General features: G+C 36.5%; 1 protein-coding gene across 1 annotated transcript in view; it reads left to right on the top strand.

The window, feature by feature from the left end:
- The first annotated feature begins 600 nt into the window (after nucleotides 1-600).
- Nucleotides 601-16,749, top strand: part of LOC127454011 (collagen alpha-6(VI) chain-like) — a 43,738-nt gene continuing 27,589 nt past the window's right edge. Inside the window, exons 1-8 of the mRNA XM_051720914.1 lie at nucleotides 601-689; nucleotides 1,487-2,086; nucleotides 3,202-3,792; nucleotides 4,898-5,452; nucleotides 7,800-8,417; nucleotides 11,459-12,016; nucleotides 13,182-13,739; nucleotides 13,881-14,453. Coding sequence (XP_051576874.1) covers nucleotides 617-689; nucleotides 1,487-2,086; nucleotides 3,202-3,792; nucleotides 4,898-5,452; nucleotides 7,800-8,417; nucleotides 11,459-12,016; nucleotides 13,182-13,739; nucleotides 13,881-14,453 — 4,126 coding nt within the window. The 5' untranslated portion in view covers nucleotides 601-616. The remainder of the gene's footprint in view (nucleotides 690-1,486; nucleotides 2,087-3,201; nucleotides 3,793-4,897; nucleotides 5,453-7,799; nucleotides 8,418-11,458; nucleotides 12,017-13,181; nucleotides 13,740-13,880; nucleotides 14,454-16,749) is intronic.

Raw genomic sequence — 16,749 nt, 5'->3', positions numbered from 1 at the left:
CTGAATTGTTTATAAATTGTTGGTGCAACAATTTATGAACATAAATTATGTTCATAATTTAATTCCAGCAAAGAAAACATGTGAGGCGCATGTTTCTCTGAAGGCACATTTCATGATCATGTTCACAATAAAAACATAATCATTCACATTTTAGACACATGTTAATGTTTTGATTAGTAATTAATTTGTAGTTATTTTAAGTTAGCCATAGTAAGTTGATAGTTCTCAATGAGGAAAATAAAATACAGTAATTATTGATTACCTAACAGTGAACTACCTCAGTCATCAGTTCACTATTACTTACTGATTGGTTAATCATGTTTCCATATTAGTTAATGGTAGTAACTAAAGTGTTAATGTAGTACTACTCATTAATCCTGCATTAATTCCTGCATAGTTACCTATTAATGACGGACCATTATTATAAAGTGTTACCTTTTTCCTATCCTCTTTTGATAAGTTCTATGCATTTCCTAATTTATTTGGTGTTTGGAATGGTTTGTTAATGTGGATGACAGACAGACAGACAGAAACTGTGTTACTTTAGATTACTGGCATAATTGTCAAAGTATGATTTCGTTATTGTTTTTCAAGTCTTTTGGAACGCGCTGAGACAATGGGGATGACACTGGGGTTTCTTGCTGGCTTGGTCATTGCATCATGTTTCCTTGTAAGCACTGCACAAGCAGGTAAACACTTTTCAGAGATAACTATAAATAAGCTAATCCTCTGAGCTAAATATTGGCACATTTAATGTTTTTAAAGGTGAAGTGTGTTATTTTTAAAAAATACTTTCTGCTATCCCAGCCTGATATTCGGAGATAACTATAAGTAAGCTTTTAAGAAGGTTGGGCATCCTCTGAGCATCCTAACCAGTCCAACTAGCAACACTAGATCAACCAACTGCACGAGTTTAAAGGTGAACTTTTGTCTTTGTGCCATCTTGGACATACACTGACACCTTGCGGCTTGGATGCAGCGTCATTTAAAATCAATAGTTTTCAGTTTCAGATGCCATTGTAGAGATGTAGTATTCACAGTCAGCCATGATTACTTTAAATAAGCGAGTAGTATCTGGCTGGTCATGTGATTCTAAAATGGCATGTGCAGACCCTCTCCATGTAGAATAAAACAGCTTTTATAAGGTTACTGATATGACTGGAGTCTTCATTTTAATGTGAGTGTTCATGATTTCCAACATGTATTGCAAAATTAAAATGTATGTCTTTAGGAGCTAATCTTTTTTCATGGGGTAAAAAATGACTGAGTGCACCTTTAAGGCGGGACTCTCTTTTTTGTTTCACCAAAGGCAGGCAGACAGAGCACTTAGGAAACCCGTTTGAAAAACATTCATTATTTTTGCAATTCCGTTTGTTGCCACTAGTGGTGCAGAAGTTACACACTTCACCTTTAATTATAATAAATATAACAATTTCCCGATTGATTTATCAAATAACTTATAAAACAAGGATAAATATTTTCCCAGTGTGTACACAGGCTGATATTGTCTTCCTGGTGGATAGCTCCTTGAGCATTGGAAAAGAAAACTTCCAGCAAGTCCGAGATTTCCTCTTTACTTTGATCAACAGTTTTGATGTAGGCATAGATAAGGTCAGAATTGGATTAGTGCAGTATAGCATGAAACCCCGCACTGAATTCCTACTCAGTACTTACAAAACCAAGGAAGAGATTCTCAAGATCATCACAACTCTGCCATACCTGGGTGGTGGCACTTATACCGGCCAGGGCCTGGACTTCATGCTAAAAGAGCATTTTGTAAAGCAAGCAGGAAGCCGTGCTAAAGAGGGTGTGCCTCAGATTGCGGTAGTCATAACAGATGGGCAGTCGCAAGACAATGTGGAGATGCACGCTCAGAACCTTAAGAAGCAGGGAGTCACTGTTTATGCAATTGGGATTAAAGACGCAGTCATGAAGCAGCTGAAGGAAATTGCCACCGAACCACATGACCAGCACATTTACAATGTCTTTGATTTCTCTGCACTGCAAGGCATCTCTGAAGTTTTTGTTCAAATGCTTTGCAACACAGTGCAGGAGGCTAAGCGACAAATATCTCAGGTACCAGCAGGTAAAGCAATAGGTTTATTACTACTATTATTATTTTTTAATAGAAACAGTTCACTCAAAAATGAAAATTCTGTCATTATTTACTCCCCTTATTTCATTTCAAACCTGTGTGACTTTCTTTCTTCCAAGGATAAAAAAGGTGCATTTTTGAAGAACATCCTAGGTCATTCTTTTCCATATAAATTAAATGAATGTAGACTGGGTCAGTCTCAAGCCTCCAACTTGCAATAAAGCACCATAAAAGTATCATAAAAGTTATCCAAACAATGTCATCCATTCATGAATGAATCGTTCTTTTGAGACGTTCCTTTTTTTTTTTTTTTTTTTTTTTTTTCTGTTTACAAAAGCGGTCTAAAAGATTCACTTCTGAATCTGACTGATCCAGTTCTCGAGTTCAACTTAATTCAGTTATCTGGTCGCAAAAGTTAAAAGCCTACTAGAGGAAGATTATGAGTGAATAATAAAATATTCTGTCTGTTTCAAACAAAGCAATTGTGTGACTTTAGAAGATAGCCCATGAGCCTTTGGACCACATTTATGATACTTTTATTATTTTTGTTTTAAATTTTTTTTATTTATTTTTTTTATCATTTTGGATCTTAAAAGCCCCAGTCTTCATTCACTTTCAATATATGGAAAAGAGTGGCCCAGGATATAAAAAAAAAAAAAAAAAAAAAAAAACAAGAAAGTTGATGCATCTTTAGATGATTTTTGAATGCAGTAAGAGAATCAACTGCTTGGGTGGAGTTCAGAAGGTCATTCCAATGAGGAACGGTGGAAGTGATTTGTGAAAAAAAAAGTGATTTGACTATTTTTTAAATGACATTAGGGCAGGTAAGAAATGACAGAATATCTATTTTTAGGTGAACTATCACTTTAACATGGCTAAAAGACCATAAACAACGAATACAACTGGTACTGAGAGAAAGTATACAGTACAGTATGTTTGTGACCAGTTAAAGTATCATTTATGTAATTATTTGGATTTGCATTGTACATTTTGATCACATACTGTATATATTTATTATATTAACATAATGATGTGTCAGTACTTCAAAATGTGTTCTGTTTGCCATGTTTGTCATTGTGTTATGTCCATTGTACTCTCATTGCTAGGATGCCTGGATGAAAATTTGGCATTTGACATTGTGTTCCTCGTGGATAGTTCAAGCAGCATCAGCACTCGAGACTTCCAGGAGGTTAAAACGTTCGTGCGCACGTTTGTGGAGGGTTTGGATATTGAGACTAAAAAAGTACAGGTTGGCCTTGCTCAGTTTAGCACTCAAACCCACAAAGAATTTCTACTGGGTGACTATGCTGACAAAGCAGAGTTGATTGAAAAAATAAATAAGCTCCCTTACCGAACGGGAGGCACATTCATGGGAGAAGCTATGCGCTTCCTTAAGGACAATTATTTCACTAGCGTGGGTGGTAGTCGGGCCAAACAAAACGTGCCTCAGATTGTTATGGTAATCACAGATGGAGACTCAGCTGATGATATTAAGCAACCTGCAGGAGAATTGCAACAAAACGGTATTATCATCTTTGCTATCGGTGTTGGTGCAACAAATATGACAGAGTTAAAGTCCATTGCCAACCGCCCATCTGAGCGCTTTGTGGTCAGTATTGAAAATTACCAAGCACTGCAAGGACTGACCACCACGATGATGGAGACAGTGTGCATAGTGATGAGAGATCAAGGGAAAGGTAAATCAGCTTTTTAAATTCTGTCCATTAGGGCAGGGGTTTTCAAACTGGGGTCCGGGGACACCCAGGTGGCCACAAGGGGGTGCTAGGGGGTCTGCAAAATATATCAGTGAACAAAAGTGTAAAAAAAAAAGTTAAAGTGTAAAGTAGTTAACATTTAGGGTTAGGGTTAGGGTTTGACATTGACATTAATATGGTTTAATTCTACTTTCTGAAGACATTCGGAAATCATGAGATTAATTGTGATAATTCCATTGACAGCCCTAATTTTTTAACAGTAAGATATAAAAACATATCTGCTAAAATATTTGTTTAAAATACATCTAACATTACTCTAATAGTGCAGAAAATACATGTTGTCAGCTAAATGCAATGTAAATATTTTCCAGATATTTATATAATTTATTTTGGCTTTAGTACAATAAAAAACTGCAATTATTTAATTTTGCGTTTTGCAGATTATTTAATTTAATTACATTTTATAAAATCATGCTCACTGTTTTTATCACACATTATAAATTATTATTTATACATAATCATAAATAGTATATTTAGGACCTTTATATTTAAAAAGGGGGTCCCTCGTGAGGAGATCATCATATTTGGGGGTCCTTGGCAACAAAAAGTTTGAAAACCCCTGCATTAGGGAACTCCTGTCAATAAGTCCTGTCAATAAGCTTCTTTACAATCTAAATATTATATAATATAATTTGTCACTAGTCAAAAAATCATATTAGAATGGAATCACAATTTGGAATCAATTCAAAAAGATCCTAGTGGGAGATTTCTTAAAATAAATTTAAAAAAGAATCCTGTTCACATTACTTTAGGACTTTTATTGCATAGCAATTCTGTTAAAAAATATATTAGAATTACAACACAAACACTACTTTCTAAACAGTTTTTAAAATAATTTTGTATTTGTTCCAAACATTTGAGAACTATGCATTCTTAGTGGCTTTCAACTTTTCCTTGAGTAGATGCTGCTTATGATGGTTCATTTGTCAGCAATCACCATATAACAAATGGAATATTCATATAATCATATATGTGTTATTATATGAAATAATCATCAGTCCTGTCATTCACTGCGTGTCTGTTTCAGCCATTGCACCAAAGTTTGCAGATGTATTTGTCCTGGTGGATAGTTTGGCCCAGAGAGAGAAGCAACAGATAAATGAAATTCTCAACCTGCTGGCCACGCAACTCAAAGTGGGCGATGTATCTCATAAGCTCGCATTGGCTCAGTTTGGTGAGAACGTTATCGAGGAGTTCCTGTTCAATGACTACCAGGTCACAGCAAAAGCCAAAGAGTACATAAGCCGCTTCGAGCTCAGGCCCAGTGGAGAGCGAAAGCTGGGAAAAGCCATGGACTATGTTCGTACTAACTTTCTTAAAACAGCTTCAGGCAGCAGAATTATTAAAGGCTACAAGCAGTATCTACTGGTGCTAAGAACAGGAGAGTCCTCCGACTCTGTGCTGAGGGCCACACGTACCATGAAGGATGAGGATGTGACCATTATTGATATAAAATTGGAAGCAAGTCTACGCAACCTGGCACCTATGTTAATTAGCTACCAGATTGATCAGAATATTGATGAAGTAATTTCAGACATCATAGAAAGAATTACGGCAAAAGAAATTTTAAGTGTTACGGGAGGTTAGTTTACCTTTATTTAAATAACTACTTATCTCAGTAACAGACAATGTTGACATGAAGCACACTATGAATTAGTGCATATTTGGTGCTTAAAGGTGCACTAACTAATTAACAAAGTGATAAACTGCTTTTTTGAGGAAGCAGCTCATCACTTAATGAATTGACCTCCTGTCCATTAATCTTCAACATGTTTTACACTAAACAATCCTTTTGGAATGAACTATGTGTGGAGTTTACTACGATAAAATTGCTGTTTTATAAAAGACGACACTTAAAAAGGAAGGCAATTTTTTTATTTCTAAAGAGATTCAAGGCTGACTTTTATTTTCTTCAGGAAACTCATGCATCACTAAACGACCATACATTTTGGACAAATCAATGGGGCAATGACATTTGGTTCTCATATGGAAGTAATTCATCAGCAGGGGCTGCTGTTTTAAAAGGGAACTTTAAAGGGAAAATTCTAAAAAGTAAAGCTCATGCATTTGGGAGATAGCTGATTTTGGTGGTAGAAAGCGAGGATAATATTATAATATTAGGAAACATTTATTATATGTTTTTAATAATGTTTATATGGAAAACAGGGCGTTATTACAGGGATTTGAAGAAGAAATCTCAGGATTTCTACAAATATTTGTTAATGCTAAATTAATTCTAGGAGGTGATTGGAACATTATTAATAATCCTACATTAGATTGTTTACCTTTACGAGTTGTTAGACAAAACCAGTACAAGGATATATATAATTTGTGTACTCATTTACATTGTCGGGATGAATGGAGACACCCTGAAAAATTACAATTCACCTGGAGTAATAAGGATGGATCCAAGCAATTTAGGCTCGATTTTTAAATTATCTAATTTCCATAAACAGGTCTTACTATCATGGATGATTATGTATAAGCACAACTTTTCCCCTCACAAATATTTAATTTGGAACAATAAATACATTAAGCACAGAAATAAATTTTTTTTTTTTTTTTTTGACAGTTGGTTTAAAAAGATATTTTATTGGTGTCACAACTATTTAACAGCAATGGTAATTTACTTACACACTCTGAATTCTCTGAAAAATAGGAATTTAAGACTGTGATTGATGCTATACCTTTTGAATTTATTGAATTATTAAAATATAACATTGTTTCAAGAACAAATATTGGCTTTACTGTTAAGTTGGAAGGTATAAGTATTACAGATAAAAAAAATTAATTACAACTATCTTAGGTTAAAATTGTGCAGTTTCATCAGCTAAAAGTTTTTAATGCATAATTTCAAAATATTAATGGGGAAGAAACCTTTAAAATTACATGATAATATTGTGTGACCAATAAGATTCGTGAGGTCTCCTTTAAGATTATTCACAGGATTTACCCTGTTAAACAAGTTATTGCAAGATTTAGGAAAGATATTGATTTAAAATGTGCTTTTTGTATCTTTGAAATTGAAAGCATTCTATACCTTTTTTTTTTTTTTTTTTTTTTGACTATTTATACAAAAATGTTCTGGTGTGATTTAGAATATTTTATTAAGATGAATATGGGTATTGATATACATTTAAGGAAAGAGGATGTTTTATTTTATTTTGATAGTAAAACTGAACATAAAGCATGGTATATTATAAATGTATTGTTGATTTATGGATTTTTTTTTTTTTATTCATAAATGTAAATGGTCCGTCACAGAAACCAAACTTCATACACTTCAAAATAGAAGTATTACTTTAATTTGTTAACAGGAGTAAAAAAAACTGTAAAACGCTAAAGAGTATTAACTTTTATAAAGCCTTAAATATCCCCTTTTGAATCTTAATGTTATATGCATTGTATATTGTATAATTTATAGCCTTTTGAAATCTGTATATTGTCGATATACCTTTTTGTACATTTTTTTTCTTTTAGTTTATTTCTTATGCTTTCAGTTGGTTTGACTGTCATGTTATATTGGTTAAAGCAATAATAATAATAATAATTTAAAAAAAAAACAGCTGCCAACCCTAAAAAAAATAATAATAAAATAAAAAATAATATAACAATAAGATAAAAATAAAAGAAGACACGGAAAATTTTGCGACAGGTAACGCAAATGATGACTTACTGTCGTAACATGCTAGTTGACCGTAACGCACATTCCTATGGTAAAATCACAGATGTTGTTATTTCGGTATAAAAGATCTCTGATAATTACTTAGTGCACCTTTAAAACTCTTGAAATCCTTGGTGTTTAAGTTTAATTATAAACAATACCTGACAGAAAGACAAAATACTGTATCATTTTCCCACTATGCAAAAACAAGCAATCATGCTTTTATGTTCACATATATTAACACACTTTTACTGCTTTTGGACAGATTGTAGATCAGCCCAAGTGGCGGATATAGTGTTTATTGTGGATGAATCGGGTAGTATCACCACTAGAAACTTTGATCTGGTGAAGCGTTTCCTCCATCGCATGATTAGCGGCCTAGTGGTAAATTCCGACAGTGTCCGGGTGGGACTGGTGCTCTACAACGACAAACCCACTGCTGAATTCTACTTGGACAGTTTTGATAACAAGACTAATATTCTGAACTATATCAAACTCATACCGTACAGAGGTGGAGGAACTTCTACAGGTGCAGCCCTGAAATTTGCCCATGACAATCTCTTTATCAAGCAGAGAGGCAGCAGAAAAGATCTTGGGATTCAGCAGATTGCTGTTGTCATCACTGATGGCGAGTCACAAGATGACGTTACCGACAAAGCTGCTGAGCTGAAGCGTTCAGGGGTAACCGTGTATGCCCTTGGAGTCAAGAATGCCAGTGTAGAGGAGCTGAAAAAAATTGCATCCTATCCAGAAAGGAAGTTTGTGTACAGTGTGGAAAGTTTTCTGAATCTTACTTCACTGGAGAAAAGCCTTAGTAAGAGTCTTTGTAAGACCGTCATCAGTACAACGTTTGACAAGAACCAGAGATACCAGCTTAAACAAGGTAACAGCTCAAAACATGTACACTAGTCAGTCAAGATGATATTGGAAGTTGTGTGATGCAAACCTCTGCTTACATCTTAAGGCCTAACACACTAGAGTTGACACTAGGCTAGGAACAGAGAACCAGTTCTTATTTATAACCGGATTCATTTAAAAAAATATATATAAATACCAAAGTAGAATTTTCATGATGTTTGGTTTTGATTGTGGACAGAACACCATTGTCAAAACATACAGTATAGCGCAAGCAATATAGTCCAATTCCCAAACAAATGACTCTTATTAGCCATTATTTTAGTGAATCAGAAATATACAGTTTGACCACTGTAGTCTGATTCTCGAATGAATAACTTATGAGTCAAAACTGACAGTGCAAGGAGTGAGAAGGATATGGCTATAGGCAGAGCTCCAAAAAGTGTTGGGAGCTCCAATCCAACATCAAAAATATAGGAAGCCCCTAACCTAACTCTTTCCCTATAACCCAAACATGTGTGAAAGTAACACCCACTATTGGAGTTGGCACAACCCCCTTTTGGAGTAACCCCACCCTCTTTTGGAGATCCCACCCCCATTTGCAGATCTCCGGCCTGCAGCTATACCTACTTGGGAGAAGTATAGTCCAATTCTCGAACAAATTACTCTTATGCGTCTTTTCCTTTTAGTGGGTCAAAACATAGCGCAAGCAGTGTATTTAGATTCCCAAACAAATTACTCTTGTGATCCACTTCTTTTTAGAGGATTAATAACATATAGAGAGAGCAGTGTATTCTAAATCCCGAACTAATTACTCTTATTCATCATTTCCTGGTAGTGAATAAAAACATACAGCGTGAACAGTCTGATTCCCGAACAAATGACAATTTTGAGCCGGTTCTTTTTACAGAATTAGAAACATATAGCGTGACCAGTGTGTTTCGATTCCCAAAAGAATGACTCTTTTGAGCCGTTTTCTTTTAGTGAATCAAAACTGACAGAGTGAGAAGTGTAGTTCGATTCCCAAATGAAAGTCTCTAGTGAGCCAAATCTTTTTAGTGAATCAAAAGCACTTATGTACAGTGCATCTGGAAAGTATTCACAGCGCTTCACTTTTTCCACATTTTGTTATGTTACAGCCTTATTCCAAAATGGATTAAATTCATTATTTTCCTCAGAATTCTACAAACAATACCCCATAATGACAATGTGAAAGAAGTTTGTTTGAAATCTTTGCAAATTTATAAAAAAAAAAGAAAGAAAAAAAAAGAAAAAAAAAATCACATGTACACAAGTATTCACAGCCTTTGCTCAATACTTTGTTGAAGTACCTTTGGCACCAATTACAGCCTCAAGTCATTTTGAGTATGATGCTACAAGCTTGGCACACCTATTTTTGGGCAGTTTCTCCCATTCTTCTTTGCAGGACCTCTCAAGCTCCATCTGGTTGGATGGGGAGCATCAGGGCACAGCCATTTTCAGATCTCTCCAGAGATGTTCAATCGGGTTCAAGTCTGGGCTCTGGCTGGGCCACTCAAGGACATTCACAGAGTTGTCCCAGAGCCACTCCTTTGTTATCTTGGCTGTGTGCTTAGGATCGTTGTCCTGTTGGAAGATGAACCGTCGTCCCAGTCTGAGGTCCAGAGCGCTCTGGAGCAGCTTTCATCAAGGATGTCTCTGTACAATGCTGCATTCATCTTTCCCTCGATCCTGACTAGTCTCCCAGTTCCTGCCGCTGAAAAACATCCCCACAGCATGATGCTGCCACCACCATGCTTCACTGTAGGTAGGGATGGTATTGGCCAGGTGATGAGCGGTGCCTGGTTTCCTCCAGACATGACGCTTGCCATTCAGGCCAAAGAGTTCAATCTTTGTTTCTCAGGTGCCTTTTGTCAAACTCCAGGCGGGCTGTCATGTGCCTTTTACTGAGGAGTGGCTTCCGTCTGGCCACTCTACCATACAGGCCTGATTGGTGGAGTGCTGCAGAGATGGTTGTTCTTCTGGAAGGTTCTCCTCTCTCCACAGAGAAATGCTGGAGCTCTGTCAGAGTGACCATCAGGTTCTTGGTCACCTCCCTGTCTAAGGCCCTTCTCCCCCGATCGCTCAGTTTGGCCAGGTGGCCAGCTCTAGGAAGAGTCCTGGTGGTTCCAAACTTCTTCCATTTACGGATGATGGAGGCCACTGTGCTCATTGGGACCTTCAATGCTGCAGAAATTTTTCTGTACCCTTCCCCAGATCTGAGCCTCGATACAATCCTGTCTCGGAGGTCTACAGACAGTTCCTTGGACTTCATGGCTTGGTTTGTGCTCTGACATGCACTGTGAACTGTGGGACCTTATATAGACAGGTGTGTGCCTTTCCAAATCATGTCCAATCAACTGAATTTACCACAGGTGGACTCCAATCAAGTTGTAGAAACATCTCAAGGATGATCAGTGGGAACAGGATGCACATGAGCTCAATTTTGAGTGTCATGGCAAAGGCTGTGAATACTTATGTACATGTGATTTTTTTCATTTTTATTTGTAATAAATTTGCAAAGATTTCAAACAAACTTATTTCATGCAGTCATTATGGGGTATTGTTTGTAGAATTTTGAGGAAAATAATGAATTTAATCCATTTTGGAATAAGGCTGTAACATAACAAAATGTGGAAAAAGTGAAGCGCTGTGAATACTTTCCGGATGCACCGTATCAGTCAGAGAAGTTGCTAAATGAATTTGTCTCACTTGCTGAATCGCAAGTTTCTAAATTGCTGGGGGAATTGGGCAAATGCCGAGACTTACTAGTGTATTTGTTTGAAATCATTTGTTGATAAATTAGATTAAAAGATTAATTAAGTTTGATTATCTCCATTTTATACAGTGGTTATTTTGGTATATGATATTTTATTGGTATAGGGTGAAAACAAGTGAAGTGGGACACTACATGATACATTTGTTATTGTTATGGTTTTTACATTTTGTAGCCTACTGTACCAAATTGTTAAATTTTGAATATACACATAATGATGATTATACGTCTAAGTTTCCCACTTTACCAGTTGTCCCATCCTGTTGCAATTTTAGGATGTGTGCATACAGAGGAAGCAGACATTTATTTCCTGCTCGACCATTATGGGAGTACTCGTGCTGATTTCGAAGATGTGAAGAAGTTTATGCTAGAGCTTCTGCAACGGTTCAGAATTGGACCAAATCATGTTCGTGTGGGTGTCGTGAAAGTTGACCGTGAACCAAAACTGCAGTTTAGACTGACGGAGCACAAAAACAAAGTCTCCTTAGAACAAGCAATGAGGAACATCATTCAACCCAGCGGTGGCACAGAGACAGGCAAAGCACTATCTTATATGGCTGATCGCTTTAGGGATGCCAGAAAGTCTCGCAAAGCTCATGTGCAAGAAATTCTTATTGTCATTACTGATAAGGACTCCCAAGATGATGTCAGTGTACCAGCAGAAGAGCTAAGGAAGTTAGGAGTTTCAGTCTATGCTGTCGGAGTAAAGGATGCCAACATGGAGGAGCTCTTGAATATAGCGGATGACTCAACTAATACGTTCTTTGGTTCCAACTATGATTCCCTGAATGCTCTCAAGAGTGAAATTGTCACAGATATTTGCTCGCAAGAGGGTAAGAAAAACAATCAAACATAGAGAATGCAAAAAAATTTTATCAAGTAAAGTTCTTGTCAAGTAAAAATATCTAAAAGCAAAATTGCATATGCTATGGATGCATTTTCATTGAACCTATGTATTTTTGTCTTGTTGTCGGGTAAAAATAAATCGAAACATTCTTAAACAAGAAACATTTACTTGACAGGAGAAGCAAAATTGCATAGGCTATTAAAACGTTTTCAGAGAATATATATATCTTGAATTAAGTTTTTCCCCTACCCACTGGCTATTTTTTGATTGAGGTTTGTGCACAAGAAAAATCTATTTGCCAATGGGGGTAAGAAATAAACTTAATTCAAGATTTATTGTCTAATAAGTCTTATTATCTGATTAAAATATCCTATTATATCTTGGTAAATATATTTTAAGGATGTTTTCTTAATTTACTGGAAAACAGGACAATAATACTGATTAAGAAATACATTTTTTGCAGTGTAATAGATAATACCACTATTATGCTATCCAAATTAGTCATTGCAAGTATGATGTTATGTTGTAATATATATTGTCATTAGAGGTAGACCGATATGTCGGTTTTACCGATTGATCAGTGCCGATAATTGCTTTTTGGAACATTCGTTTATCTGCAAAAATCTATGCTGATAGTTTATTTTTTTCCAATTTTTTTTTTTATTCCTCAACAATAAACCTCATCTGGTGAAACATATACATATAAACTCTTCATCTGGTGAATATATAGACTATAAAAAGTGTCATTTGGTAAATACTTACATAAAGAGCATTGTAAGTTAGCCAAGTCTCTGTCATTTCAAAATAAGAGTCCCCGGTGTATTTCGGACTTGTTTAAAGTTGAAAGTCCCCCGTTATGCACCAAATCGGAATTTTTCTTGTTATCATTGAGACTGTGGTTGCACAAACTGCTTTTTATTCATTTTGGACTCTTGTAGCCTCTGTGTCTGTGCCCTTCATAGTAAGGAATGACTAAGAGTTTTTTTTTTTTTTATCACTTTGTAAATTGATTTTAAAAAAACTATTGGCCAATTATTTGGTTAGCTGCCTTTTCCAACACCTTAGTTATCAGTAACGGTATAATTCTCTATCAGTCGGCCTCTAATTGTCATTTGTAACTGGTCAAGTTAACTATTTTCTTCATTTTTTAGCCTGCAAGAACAAGGTGGCAGATGTCATGTTTTTGATTGACGGCTCTTCAAGCATTTATAGCGCAGACTTTACATCAATGATTACATTTATAAACAAAGTGGTAAATGGATCTGTGATTGGAGAAGATAATGTTCATGTCGGTGTGGTCCAGTTCAGCGATGACCCAAAGGAGCAATTTCCCCTTAATAGGTTCTATGACACAAGAAAACTACAGGAAGAAATCAGCATCATTGTACAGTTAACAGGGAGCACTTACACAGGAAAAGCACTCGCCTTTATATCAAAGTATTTTGATGAGTCCCGTGGTGGTCGGCCTAATGTGCCACAGTTCCTTGTAGTTATTACAGATGGGGAAGCTCATGATGCTGTTGCCGATCCTGCCAAGGCCATCAGGGACAAGGGTGTCACCATTTACTCAATAGGTGTTGGCAAAGTTAACACCACACAGCTGAAGGAGATCAGTGGAACTGAAGATAAAGTCTATGTGGAGAGGGATTTTGATGCTCTTCAGTCCTTGGACACAGACCTCAAATTCAAACTCTGCGGCTCCATCACAGGTTAAGCAAAATATTTTAATGTGCAATTAATGTTTTTTTTGTCCTGGCTTTAAAAGAGAATTAAAAACAATCAAAATAATTAAAAAGAACAACATAAGATTGTGGAATATCAATAAAATGCTCTCTTATTTCACATTTTAGGTTGTGAGACAGCACAGTTAGCAGATGTAATCTTCCTGGTGCAGTGCACCAGCCGGATTCGTTTCCAGGACTTTGAAAAGATCAAATACTTTTTAAATTCTGTGGTGAACAACACACAGATTGGGGAAAGCCTAATTCGCTTTGGCATAATTGTCTACTCAGACACTCCGGAAAAGTTCTCTTTAAACCAATACAACAGTAAACGTGAGGTACTGGGGGCTATAAAAGCTTTGAAATCTCCAACAGGAAACACCTTCACAGCAAAGGCTCTTGAATACTCACTCACTTACTTCAATGAAGTCAATGGTGGGCGACGGCAAAGGGGCATCCCTCAAATGCTGTTTGTGATCACGGATGGTCAGGCAGCAGACCGACAGAATTTACGTGCACAGGCTGATAAATTTAAAGCAAAAGGTATAAATGTTTATGGAATTGGAGTGGCAAAAGCACAAAAGAATGAGCTGGAGATTATTACCAAAGACACAAGCAAGATCTTCCAGGTTGGTAATTATGATGCCCTTCAAGGTTTGCAGGGGAGCATCTCCAATGTGCTCTGCAACACATCCAAACCAGGTAAAAATGTTTGTTTCACACCAAAAATTTAATGAGTTTGTCCATCAGGGGCGTCATGCACACACTTACTGCCCCAAGTATAATAATACATGACCAAAGGGGGAAAAAAACAACGCACATATACATTAGCCCTCACGAGACCAAATTTCCCGCTGTGCAACTAAAAAATATCTGTTATTTACACTTGCTAGTGAACATTCAGATTTCACTTGCCAGAAACATTCTCCATTTTACAGCATCTACAGACCAGTGTAATGCGTCTGTTGGAAGGCAAAAGTGCTGCAAAACTCGAGAGCTTGTAGATTTGAATTTGAGAACTTGTACAATAAATATTTGTACATGTAAGTCAATACACATTATTCAAGGAAAGTTTGCTTTGACTTCGTGTTCAGTGTAACGTGGGCCTAAAATCAGATCCACTTAGTCCATTTTCATTGAATAATGTTTTTTCTCCCCTTTTTCTCCCAATTTGGAATGCCCAATTCCCAATGCATTTTTAAGTCCTCGTGGTCACGTAGTGATTCGCCTCAGTCCGGGTGGTGGAGGACAAATCTCAGTTGCCTGTGCATCTGAGACCATCAACCCATGCATCTTATCACATGGCTTGTTGAGTGCCATGGAGACAGTGCGTGTGGAGGCTTCACGCTCAACTCACCACGCGCCCCACCGAGAACGAACCACATTATAGCGACCACGAGGAGGTTACCCCATGTGACTCTACCCTCCCTAGCAACTGGGCCAATTTGGTTGCTTAAGAGACCTGGCTGGAGTCAGTCAGCATGCCCTGGAATTCGAACTAGTGAACTCCAGGGGTGGTAGTCAGCGTCTTTTACCACTGAGCTACCCAGGCCCCATGAATAATGTCTTTTTTAATATTTATAGTCAGGTGTTGATCAAAAAGTAAAAATAAAGCAGGTAAATTCTTATCACACATTGCACGGATGTGGTAAAAACCATGCAACTTCTCTCTCATTATTGTGCGATGTGCTTTATCAACCATAACACTTGCTCGCCAGCTACCATTATTTTTAAAGAGACCGTACAGTTTCAGCACTTGTTAGACATCAATGTAAACACTTGTAAATCTTACCAATTATGCATAGAAACAAGATGCAACAAAATGTATTAATGTAGTACAATAAATGTGTAAATATACATTTGAAGGGGGCAATCATACATTATAAAATCTATTTTAATGTTAACCAACACTGTAAATGTTGAAGAATTTAACAAATAGACTCCTGCAGCATTTATGAAGGGGTTTGGTAAAAACCAGTGCAAAGCCTTGCCCTATAAACATAATGTTTGTTTTTTCTTCACATAATACTTCTGATGTAGTAAACATGTTATATGTGGACTTCTATGTTCATTATTAGGTTCCAACCTTTTGAATATTTTGTGTTAAAAGTGTATGATTTTCAAACATTGAAAACAGCTTGTATCACTATTATAAATGCCATTTCATGACATCATATAACTTGATAGAATGTGAAATGTGTAAAATTTTAAAAAGCTAAAATATAATTAAAGGGTCATGAAATGCACTTTTTTTTTATAGTTTTATTATCTTCCCTGAGGTCCATTGATAATGTTAGTAAAGTTGTTCTGCATTAAAACAGTCATAATATAGTAATATATGATCATTTTGCATCTTGTCTCTGGCCCTCTGTCTGAAACGCTCGGTTTTGGCCTATAGCGCCTCCTTAAAACTTCGACGTAAACGCCCACTGTTATAATTGGCTAACATCGAGCAGCCCCTCGAATAGAGTCATTTTTGAATCTCAGTCAGAAGTTAATGTACCAGCTCAGCAACATTATAAAATTAAATGTCAGGGTTTACACATAATGCACATCCAACACATTGCATCCAAATATATTAAACTGTTCATCTCAAGCACAACTGTTAACACTCACACCCTATCAACACTGGACGCAATAGAACCCATTATAATCAGTGATGCTGTCTACCATGGAAGCATCTGTTGAGGCGCGACACGCCGACAATAAACTGATGTCGCGTTCCATTTTGCACTACTACTGTCAACAACACAAATAAATGGTTAAGAAAGTTTGTGTCGATGTGCTGGTGTAGACAGTCTCAAGCCATTGCGTCATGTTGTGTCATGTTAATGGACGTGCCCGGTGTAAACAGGGTGTCAGCACCATAAACTATCACACAGTCATGACATATGAAATATTCATGAATTAAACTGTTTACTCATGGTTTTTGCGATCGCGTCCAAGTGTTTTAACTGCTCCATCCTTCAATAACAGTTTCTTCGCAAAGCTTGAATTG

Source organism: Myxocyprinus asiaticus, chromosome 16, assembly GCF_019703515.2.
Source record: "Myxocyprinus asiaticus isolate MX2 ecotype Aquarium Trade chromosome 16, UBuf_Myxa_2, whole genome shotgun sequence".
Lineage (NCBI taxonomy): Eukaryota > Metazoa > Chordata > Actinopteri > Cypriniformes > Catostomidae > Myxocyprinus > Myxocyprinus asiaticus.
The sequence above is the reverse complement of the archived record's forward strand: the minus strand, read 5'-3'. Positions and strand labels throughout refer to the sequence as shown.